Raw genomic sequence first — 12,023 nt, 5'->3', positions numbered from 1 at the left:
AGACCCTGAAACATGCAGTGCTCAAGCTACAGATGGTGTTTATGTTAGTGCCAGTTTAAAGATATTTTCTTAAATAGCCTCTTTGACTTTAAACGCTACTGTGGTGCGAGGTTGCCCCACCTTCTTGTGTTCTGGCTTGTCGCTGCTGATGTCTCTGACAGGCTCCTGCTCAGGAGAGCCAGGCCCCTCCCCTGCTCCGGGGCTTTTGCTGTCGGGAGCGACAGGTGGGGAGGAGGACGAGGAGGAAGAGGAGGAGGCGCTGGCGGCGCAGCCGTGCTCGGGGCGGAGCCTCTGGGTCTCCTGGCGCAGCTGCTCGTTCTCGGCGGCCAGCTCCTGCCGCTCGCGCCGGGCGCCCGTCAGCTCCTTGGTGAGCGCGTCCAGACGCTGCCGCAGCTGCCTCACTTCGTCACGTGCCCGGTTGCGCTCGGCGCGCACCTTGCTCCACTTCTCGCGCCAGTTGGCTGTGCAGTCCGACCACCAGCGCATGGTCTTCTCCATCTGGGCGGCGCGCGCCCGCGCCTCCTCTAGCTCGCGCAGCCGCAGCTCCTCGCGGCTCTCCCAGTCGCCGCCGGCGCTCAGGCTAGCCATGCTCAGGCCCTCGCAGCCCAGGCCTGGTGAGAGCAGCAGGGGCGGGCTGGAGCTGGGGGTGCCCCCCGAGGGGCTGGGCGTGTGGGTGAGGCTGTCCGGGGAGCGCACCCGGTCGGGACCCAGACCCAGGCCACACAAGAGCCCCGACCCAGACTTTCCGGCCTCGGCCATGTGGGGGCTGGGTGTGTGGTTCATCACCGAGCCGATGGCTCTGCCAGGCGAAGAGGACTGCAGCCTAAAGAGCAGAGACCAGGCGGGGAGAAGGGATCAGGAAGCCATCAGCTGCACAAATTTGGGTCCTGCAGAGGAGACAACAGAAGACACTGTTACAAGATCCACAGACTAAAACACACACACACACACACACACACACACACGTGTCTGTTTGTGTTTATTTCAGTTCTCTGAGGCACACACATAAAACGAGCATCTCAGACCCTACAAATTAAGACTCATTGGGGACACATGAGTCCTGGCCTTCATCCTGACCAAAACGCCTGCTTCCCATTTCCCAAGAACCACTCGAGTCGTTGGATAGTTGTAATCAGCCTAAGCTGAAAGCCCAAAAGACCTGCGTCCAATCTCAGCTGTAAACATTCAGCACAGCCCCACACAATGAGCTTTCAAGCTTGTCACCATATACAAACACGGTGATTCACCATTCTCTTGACATGCTAGCGTTAGCCGGAGGACAGGAGCGGGGCTTTCTGCTCAATGTGCTAACTGAGTTCAGGAACATTCAGCAGCCTATCGAAATGACAGACAGCAGTGCTCACTGACCACACAGGACTGCACATGTAAAAGGAGCAGCGCCACATTATTCAAATAAGCAGTTTGGCATCATTTTGACCACAAGTGGAATGCGGGAATGCTTTGAAAAAGAACATGAGCACACCAAAACTATAACAAGCCAAATCTAAAAAAGATGCAGCACACTGTAACTGCTCTGAGGGCCGTAAAAAAAAAAGAAACGGCGAGGGAGCCAGGCTGCATGGGATCTGGGTCGGGTTTCCCAAAAGCGTCGTAAGCCTATGTAGGTCCTAGAATCCCTCTAACGAAGTCACCTTACAATTGTAACACGAAGTAGTACTTGAACACCTTCGTAGATTTTCATGTCTCTGAGTATTCATAGACGGCTAGGGGGCTTCTGACTGGGGTCACCAGCAGGACTTACAGGGAAATTGCTGTTACTGTTTGCTGCATAGCCTGAAGCAAGGTTTCTCAAAATCAGCTCACCAATAAAAGACAGTTTTGGGTTCAAAGTGATCACGACCACTTGCGGAGAAGTAAGACAAGTAATGGGACACCAACAGAGCAAGGGCTTCCTCTGATATAAATGTAGAAAATGAAGGGGGAGAAGTCCCCCCTCCCCTTGCCCTTTCCAAACACGTGAATTCAATGATTGCGAGACACACTGCAAGCATGTCAGACGACTGTCAGTTATGGTAGCCTACCATGTCGCCAGGGGAATGATTAATGATTTGACTTAAATGTTTAGTGTACATTCCCACATGACACCATAACACTAAATAATCACTAAATAAATGGTTCTCACAGTGAGTGGGGATGAGGTAGCCTATAATTGTGTGTGTGTGTGCTCTTTATGCTTGAAATGCCCATTCCTACTTCATACAACTTTTAAATGGCTAGTAGCGCTCCAGCCACAGCTCCATGGCATTTTCACATGACGCGATGACATAACGCTGAATAAAGTATAGTTCATAGAAGGGTGTGGTCAATACACGGGTTTGTTTTGTAAAATTACATAAAATACTGTAATGTGGTTTATATACAGTGTGGTTTATAGTCAAGGATGTACGGTATGTTGGACATCTTGAGTAGGCCTAATATGTTGACATATTGCCAGGTAATATGTTGACAAAGGGCAGCTGAGGGGTGACCTGATATCACCAAATTGGGTGATATTTCAGCACTGTTTACATGTACAGCATCCGGTCAGTACTACTTAAGAGGAGGTCACGCACATTTATCGTAGCGTGCATGTAACAAATAACAAACATTCGTAGAATCATTCTTCTAGAACACGGTAAGATTCATTGTTATTGGGAAACCCGGCCGTGGGCTGGTCCAAACATTTCTCAGCAGAATTCTCTGCTCCACAGTCATTCAGGCAGACAGGGCTGTCTGTAACCGCACAGGTGAGAGACAGACTACCTCCCTTTCCAGGACCTGGCCAGGGATGAGAGGCACACTCCTGTCAGACAGCCATATGGGAAGCACACACACGAGCACAGACACAAAGCGCGCACACACACACACACGGCACCATGGCAACCCGCGAGAAAGCTCAGAGCATACAAAAAAAAAGTCCAGTTAATAAAGCATCACCCTGGCAACAGTTCAAATGAGTTTTGTGGAGGCAGAGCTTTCACTCCAGGCACAAGAGGATGTGTTTAGAGAGGGAGAAGCAACAAACACGACCACTGGAGAGACAAAGTGGCTCACCGGGAGAGGCAGAATGAGACAGTTACCACGGAGTTACTCCCAAGCATTGAGCACAGCGCATCTGTGAGTTCTTGTGTGTAAAAATATGGATGCTGCATAGCAGTACTCTTTAAGGACAATACCCTAATACCTTAGACTCAACACAAAGTCTCTCTCTCTCTCTCTAACACAGTCCATGGGAGAGGATTGATTTCTCTCCGGCTTCAAGGGAACAGCACACGAGAGAAGTTTGCTCTTGCCAGGGGACAATACAAAAACAAACAAATATCGGACACAAACAAACAGGCCTGTGACAGCCTTGATTACAGACACAGCAACATGTGTCGTATGAGAACAACAAACTTGTTTTCCACTGGAGACCAAGACTCCCCCCACTCTGCAATGTGGGGAGGTAAATGGTGGCTGAAAACAGGAAACCTGTGGGCAGCCTCATGCGCATTGCAACGAGGCTAAAAGCACACAAAGAAAACACACTCCCCTCCATAAACCACTCTTATTTTCTTTCGTGGTCTCTATCTCTCTCTCTCCCTTCTTACTAGCTGTCATCCAGACACAGAACAGGGATATTTGGCAAATCTGCATCCAAACAGAAGGGGTGACAAAAAAAAAAAACACTATATTTCTTCATATCTCCTCATATTTACAACTTTGACAATGGCCGCCAAAAATGCACCTCAACTCAGCCCCGACTGCTGACGTGGATCGGTGTCAGAAGCTCTTTATGGGAGTGTCTTGTCCAAACACCACGTCTGGACTGTGCCGACCGAATAAAGCCCCATTCTGAAAACATCTCACTTGGGAGTTAAGATCTGTTTCAAGTCCTCCCATTTAATTTTCTCTACACAAAGGCAACTGGGGTCCAGTCTAGGACAGTGTTTCTCAACTGTGGGGTCCAACTGCCAGCTGAAGTAGCGTTGTAACACGAGCAGGGCCACTAGTGGGCTAGTTGAATCTGTGTGTTAGAATTCTTAATTCTGTTGGAAAAAGAAAACGATTAGCTAATTACTGTAGTTGCAATGTTTTAGCTATTTCATTTGCAGTTTTGTGTGTGGGAATCAAACCAACATGTATGTTTGTATAACAAGCTCATTTGATGAAAAGCAATCATCTGAATCATTAAGTTGGGCAAAAGGTGAAGCAGATAGTCCTCAGATTTCTGGACAGTGTGGTTTAAAATCTATTCTAAATCTATTTGAAGTCAGCCTCGGGCTAATGTGTTTTGAATTCAGGGATAAAAGTAATAAAAGCCAGAGCAGTTGAGAACCACTGGTTTAAGAGAAGCCAAAAGAGCTGTGGCTTAAAGGAGCTGCAGCCTGGCCTATTAGTGGCACCCAGAAGGAGGGTAGGTAAAGACGTATAAGAGACACGGCAATAAAACCTCCATCCATATACTTGTAAACTGGATGGAGAGGAACGGGATCTCTGTAAACACTGGGGATGTGTGATGATTTCCCTCACAAAGAGAAATGACAGAAAAGTTATGACCTTCAAAAAGTGACACCCAATCTCTGAATCAGGCAGATGTTTAGCATTAAATATGCACCATGATGCCAAAACACCAAACCCAGTCCATATCCCATTGAAAGCCCCCTCCCGATGGGGGACATGACCTACATCTGGAGTTCCTGATCAGCACTGAGAGATGACCTCATAGTTCAGATGACCTGGTGACCCCTTCAGTTAGCAGTGTTCCTTCCTCTAATTCCAATGAGGAAAAGCCTGTGTCTAAAGCAGCTCTAGAGATCCCACGGCTCTCTGGAGAGGGCCAACTCTCAGTAAGGTAATCTGGGGGCCTCAGAAACCTTTCAGGGGGACAGATCTGTAGCAGAGAAAATCTCTGGTGAGCAGAGGAGAGGAGAGGAGAGCAGAGGAGAGGAGAGGAGCAGAGAGGATAAAGGAGGCCCGTCTCGTGTCTGAGACACATCTGGAGATCAGCAGCTAAGTGATGACAACCGGCTGTCAGCCCAGAGAGTAGCTGTGAACACCACAGACAGGATGTCTCACAAAGATGGAAACACACACAACACACACACACAAAAAAGACACGCTGATACAAAACGTCTGACACTAAATCCCTGGTAGCCCTTCAGTCAGGTATTCTTCAGATTTTGGATGCCTAATTAGCCTAGGCCAAATAAAAAGGACAATTTTCATGTAGAAAGGAAGATATATTCGAGAAAGTAATTATATAAAAAAAATCATTAACTGAACAACCACAGACCGTAACAATTATCATTATAATCATGCATCTTACAGAAGTTTGCACTTCTATCTCTGTTATTTTCAGGCAGAGTTCCATGTGCATGAAATAATAGCTAGCTATCTAGCTAATGGTACAGTCTCCTCAATTAAACGTATACAATTATAAAAGGAAAAGGTAGAAACCCTCAAGGTGCCTGTGCAGCTTTACTGTGTGCCCCCAAATAATTAAAAAAAAAATAACTTAGCAGCTTATTAGTCCATATTAACACACCCTAGCAACTGGCAACTGTTAAGATGGTTCCCTCAGCTGAAGATAGCTAGGATAGTTCATAGCTAGGTTAACGGACATGAGGCCTTGCATGTTTTACACGTCTGCTGGGGGTTCGTGCTCTGTGGCATCCTGTTAAATACAGTCAGGTGGGACTACACCACACCTGTGACTTTACCATTATGGAAGACTGAGTGGGAATAAAAATGTGACATCCATCCCGTGTTTTCTACTTGATACATTAACAGACAGGTCTGTTCCACAATTCCCCCTACAATGGGCATAAATGTGACTGGACGAGAGAAAAAAAGATAAACAGCAAGCAGACGGTAACCAGACATGGGAGGCAAAGCTGAAGAGAAAATAACCATTTACTCAACTTGAGCAGTTGTAAAGGGAAGACAAACAGAAGTAACAGGGCAATGGGCTACGGAGAGAAGTAGAGAGTGACTTGTGGTTCCTATTAGCCATGTAATCTGACCTACATCAACAGCAGTAGAGCATTAGGAGGGTTACGAGGAAAGAAAACCCTGGTTATTTTCGATGGGTATTACAGAGGAAGATAAGCTCAAGAGGAAGAGGGAGTGTCGGCATGTAGCCAAGAGAATATACTTAGACAGGGTGCAAAAGTGGACACAACATTTTTGAGAAATGCCTCTGTATGCACCAGCCAAAGGAAATGTTCATGTTTGCATGATGGCCAAGAGGAGCATGTTTATGTGTGCGTTTGTTCTGCCTTTTCAATAGAACATTGTATGAAATAGAACCAGGTCTACATGTTGACAGTGACACCTCTTTTCTTCCCAACCATCGTAAGATAAAGAGTAGGCGAATGGTTTATGAACAATCACCTGGCAATGACCCTGTGCTGGTTCACCTTTCTGCTCATGATCTTAGAGTTGCGCCTCGTCTCCCTTCGACGAAAAAGAGAAAATAAACATACGGAAATATGCTCCTTTGAAGTAAAGGTTTCTGAGAGCCCACATAAAAAGCACAGCTCTGCTGTCTGCTTTGACAGTCATTTACCAAAGCGCAAAAAAAACAAAAAAAAAAAACATAACAGGTAGGCGCAAAGTAGCACACTGAAAAATCTTCTCTAAACTGAGCTTGAGGTCAGGACACCAGACAGAGAGGAGGATGTGTGGAGTAGACTCGTGAACGGCTGACATGACCGCAGGCCCTTCTCATACGCAACAGTCTCATGTCTGATGCAAGTCTCTGCAGAGTTTGCACTCGGGACAAACACACGAAGACACAGCACTTTGGTCAACGTGAGGTTGTTTTTAAATGTGATTTATAAATAAATTTGACTTTGACAGTTAAAGTAACACTATGCAACAATTTGACAATTGTTGAGGTATGGTTTTATAGGCAACTAGTTTTGGTACAATCCTCAAATTTTTATAGCATATGGTCATGTGAAGGACAGATAAACACCTGTGTCTTTCCCACTTGCCATCCAGGATTTGCCCTATGTATTTCTGTTGGCAAGATTCTATCAGTGTCAACTGGGCTGTTGTCTGTGTTTGCAAGGTTTGTACATGCCTATTAGGTAGTTAGCTTGCTAGTTTTGGAACAGAACTCCTTATTGCTGCTTTAAAGCGTGTAAAAGGTGAACCCGGTGCAGCGTGTGTGCTGTGCCCATAAAGCTGTTGCAACATGTCATTGTGTTGGACTTCCATTTCCTCAGTGCTGGACTATCTCTTCTTCATTCTGCAAAGCCTAGCCTGATCATTAACTCAACCTACCTAGTTTCCACTGATGCTTCAATGGCTCTGTTTGGCTTTGCTCTCGTAGATACCTCACACATCTACGCATGCACACACATCGACATGGTGACACACACAATACAACAAGTAACAGTCTTGCCGCAACTCATTATTCCTGATGGCAAAACACACCGGTAGACAGATAGAGTGCAGCAGACACAGTATGATAGGCCACAGACAACAGCAGCACCAGTTCATGTGGGCCCTGCTGAATCTGGGGCAGAGAGGAAGTGACCCACAGTGGTTAAAGAGGAGCGTAAGTGAGGTGAGCTGTGTGAAGAGGCAGAGGACAAAAGTGACAGAAATAAATCGACACAGTAAACTATGCACCAAACCACAAACCAGAGGCGAGCCAGCCGTGCAGAAACGAGGAACTGTATTGAGCTTGGCTCTCGTATGCTGTCAGTTTTGAGACAGCGGTATCGCAGATCACTGACCCAAGACTTAAATGCTGCTATAAATAAAGAGACTTGCTCCCCAGAGACCCCATGGAGACTGGTTATGCCTGGCACAAGCTCTCCTTCCAGTAATCTCTTTTCAACTGTCTAACTATTTCATCTCTGTGACGGTAACATGATTATCATGAGAACTACACAACTACACTGAAGCATTCAGAAATGGCCTGAAATATGCCTGCCACAAACAGATGACGAGTGTGTTCCCTCCACAGGTAGAGGGACATCCGCTCATACACAAAAGCAAACATATTCACACACACCACTAGACCTCAAAGTCTAGGTTTCGCTGTAAACCAAGCTGTGTTACCGAGAACCCCAAAATCTAGGTTTCGCTGTAAACCAAGGTTATCGAGGTTTGTTCAATTTTGCATGCCCTAACTCTTACTAGAACATTCAGTAATGGCTTGTCAGGCAGTTAACTGAAGTGGCTGGTGAAAGAATGGTAGTAAACTGTAAGAGAAATAGACTTAGCTGTGAGGTAGATGACTGATAAAAAATGACATTGCATTTGAAATTGCATTTTACATGCACATGACCTGTGCAAGATGTGCAGCAGCTGGGAAGAAAGGGGGTTACAGGAACACTGGGAGACGTGAAGGAATTCTGGGACATGATGATGTCATTCACAGGCCCCAGCAGCAGCGTGTGGTATGCGTTCAGTCTGAACATGTGAATTCTGTCTGATAATTAACTTCTCCCAGAAAGAATGAGACATATTTGGGCTGGTGACACTGTTAAAAGAGGTAGTCCACACAGACTTCAAAGACTGCCCCAAGATTGCCATCTGTCTTTTCATCTTCACTTTGGGTCAGGCAAGGCAAAAGCTGAAACCCTTCATTATAAAACGAATAAAGCTAACACACAAAAAAAAAAGACAGTAGCTATTTCCGGCCTATATCTACCACACACAAAAGGATCAGCTTGCACTACACTGCAAAAAACTAAATTGAAAGAAGTGAGGGACAGCATAAGTAAAGTCACAGACGTAGGGACAGTACAGACGGATGTAGAGGTTTAACACCTGTATCTGAGTCTGAGGAGATGGAGATGCTAAAAATGATAGTGCAAACCACATGCTTTTATCATTGCTTTCAGGATGATGATTGTGGTGCAACAAGCCTACTTTTTATGTGTCAAAAAAAGAAGTTTGCAAGTCTTAAGCCTGCTTTTTGTTGAGCACTGTAGCTAAACTAATTTTCTCTGAAACTGTTGGTGACCTTGTGAGGTGCAACTGGAGAGAAAAACGAACAGATCTGCCAAATGGGGACAAAGTCAAAAAGGAAACCTACATAGAAAAAAGCGACAGACTATCAACTATCAACACAGCCAAGCAGACAGCACCTCATGTCTCATGAATGTTGAGAAGGTTTGTTGCTGTACTGCTCTCCATGCTATTCCACCTTATACCTGCCCCACTGAGAACATATTTCACAATCCCCCAGTTATAATAGCTTTACACACAATATTCTTCAAGCTTCAAGCTGAGGGGGAAAATATACAGGCCAAAGGAAACCTCCTTCACCAGAGATGGCCCTTGTACCACACTGTGTCATACACAATTATTATCGCCCAATTTAAGACGGTGAAAATGTTTAGTCTGGCCGGCCAGTTCCAGTGTTTCAGACAACCAGAAAAACACAAGGACCATCCCTTTGGGCTTTGATTTGCTTGTGAACGTTTCCTTGAAGAGAAGAATGGTGTGGAACACACTGGAGTGGAAAAGATTTTAAACACTGAGCAGCTGGTTCACTGAGCATCACACTACTCATAACAGCCAACGGGAACTACCCCAGGAGTGCTGACTAAGGGTTAACACATGCATTGCACACTGGACACTGCGGGAGGGATGCGTCCAGATGAGAGGCCTCAACTAAGGTCAAGGACTGGTCAGTTTGTGAGGCCAGCTAAGGGTCAAGGTTCACTGGTACATTTAAGAGGGGTGCTGGGTAGCCACTAGTATAGGCTTCAAAAAGACGGCTTGGTCAAAGGTAGCTTCCTGGATGAAGCTTAGAGGGCCCACAAGGTTCTGGGAAAAGGCCAGGAGGCACCATAAGATGAGGAAGATGTAACTTGAGGAACTTAAAAAATAAATAAATAAAATGATAAAAATAATGTGTGTAGCTGGGTTTGGGATATTTATGTGGTTTGAACACTAAAGGCCTATGTAAAGATGGAAAAACAGAAGGATACAACTGGTGGAACTTACACCATACTTGCGTCAAATGCAAAGCCGCAATGACATCTAGTCCCAAAAATGCAGAACTAGCCACGTCTGTCCATGATGACATATAAAAATGAACTAGGTAAGTTGACAGGATTGGTTTAGAGACTGACATTGGTACACTGCAGTTCAAAGGTGGAAATATCCACCCATGATGTTGACTGGTTTGCTCATGATATCTTGTGTATCATATAAAACACACCATATGGTCATGTAAACAAGGTTTAAAAACATTTTCAGATCTACAGCTTCTTTTTTCTTTTCCTTGTGGCACAGAGGCAGTCAGATGGCTCGATCAATGGAGGCACAGCCTCTCTTGGCAGGTGTGGGCAGGGGTTCGATGTTGATCGATATCACTATCTGTGACTACAAATGCACGGCAGCACTTACAGCCCTAATACTGGGAAGGGTACGCTGAACAATGCCTCTGCTGTGTGCTCTTTTTCCAGCAGTTTGCGGGAGAGTAAAAAAACCCTGTTGTGCCTCTGCTTTTCTGGAGCAGCAGGGGCTGTTGGGCAAACCCCATAGGACCTTGAGGTGAGGTGGAGAGGGGAGAGAGGAGAGAAAACGGAGCATGCCGTACAACTGGATGAGCAGCGAGCGGGTGGGTAGAGGTGGAGAGGGCAAGACAGCACTGTAGTAACAAAAAGTGACAAAATGCCAGATTTATGTTGGAGACAAAAAGGAGAATGAATGAGACAGACGGAAAAGTAGAGAGAATGAGAACAGGATGTCCCGTTTCCTGAGGTGGATGACATTGTCTGCAGAATTCCCTATTCAGTCTAAGGGAGATGTCTGCTTAGTGAAACCCAGTAAGTGTCTCCGACATTTTGTTAAGCCAGCTCTAAGCATGCTAAGGAAGTCAGTCTTATTATCTCAACCAAATTAAACTGGGATTCTGCAGCCTTAAAAATGAGGTCACACAATCTGACATGGAATTGTGGTAAAGATCATGCCTGTTTTTTTAAGTAAAGCAGCCTACCTTCGACAGCACAACTGTGAAGAATGAGGTTAGATGTGGGATGGTCCTCATTTGCACACCTAGCAACTGTTTCAGTCTCACTACCAAAGCCTGTCAACCCAGCACAATTGTCAAGTGAAAAAAGTGAAACCTGAGAATAGTGATTAGCCCTGTGTTTGGCTCATAAGTGGCAAAAGCCTGCAGAAATGCCTGCGAGGCCACAACCTGACTGACAGCAGGTGGCGACATTTGGGAGGGGAGAACCTGCAGTGCAATGTCATCCTCCAGGCACTGTGACATGAATATTTAAACTGGTCGGCAGCTCATTACCAGTGCTAGTGCTAATGATAATAATCTCCCTGCATGCATAAGGGCACTAATGCCTGTAGGACAGAAAAGCTAAGAATGGAAACTGAGGAGAGTTGAAATAAGAGTCATCCGCAGGCCTAAGCATTGATGCCTTCCATGTCATCACTCAGAGATCAAAGAGGACAAAAATAGTCTCAAGAGCAAGAGTCTGACACAGCAGGAAGATTGAAGGTTACCGCACAGAAATAAATTGCCTGTCTTTACTTTGGATATGCGTGCGTTAGTGGTACATGGTCCCTCAATTTCTTTACTGCGGAGTCAGCCTGAAACGTGATTTGTTCAGTGATTACATGGGGGAGCAGTGGCAACAGATTGTCAATATAAATTATTATAACACCTCAGAGAGCATTAACATCAAGTAGCTGACATGCGACATGAATTGGTCGGCGGTCATTATTTCGCTAATTACATCTTTAGGGGTAGGCTACATCCTACTGAATGCCAACTGGAAAATGTCCAGGGCACAGGCATGGTATTGCATAAAGTACTTGATTTTCAAAGGCAAAGAAAACACTGTTAACGGGCATTAGGTAACCCAAGTATTATGCATTGTTAGCCTAAATGCGCTGATAAGAAAACAAATAAATAAATAATAAACAAACAAACACAAACAAACAAACAAGGTTAAATACAAAGTACATTTGAATAGATTGTTGTGTGTGGCACACTGGGAGGTAAAAATGGTGTAGAGTGATCACAGAAAAAATGCCAAGATGTACGA

General features: G+C 45.5%; 1 protein-coding gene across 1 annotated transcript in view; it reads right to left on the bottom strand.

The window, feature by feature from the left end:
• ccdc102a (coiled-coil domain containing 102A) overlaps positions 1-12,023 on the bottom strand; it is a 65,439-nt gene that overhangs the window by 33,770 nt on the left and 19,646 nt on the right. The window contains exon 2 of the mRNA XM_012834653.3: positions 121-887. Coding sequence (XP_012690107.1) covers positions 121-783 — 663 coding nt within the window. The 5' untranslated portion in view covers positions 784-887. The remainder of the gene's footprint in view (positions 1-120; positions 888-12,023) is intronic.

Source organism: Clupea harengus, chromosome 6 (genome assembly GCF_900700415.2).
Source record: "Clupea harengus chromosome 6, Ch_v2.0.2, whole genome shotgun sequence".
Classification (NCBI taxonomy): Eukaryota; Metazoa; Chordata; class Actinopteri; order Clupeiformes; family Clupeidae; genus Clupea; species Clupea harengus.
The sequence above is the reverse complement of the archived record's forward strand: the minus strand, read 5'-3'. Positions and strand labels throughout refer to the sequence as shown.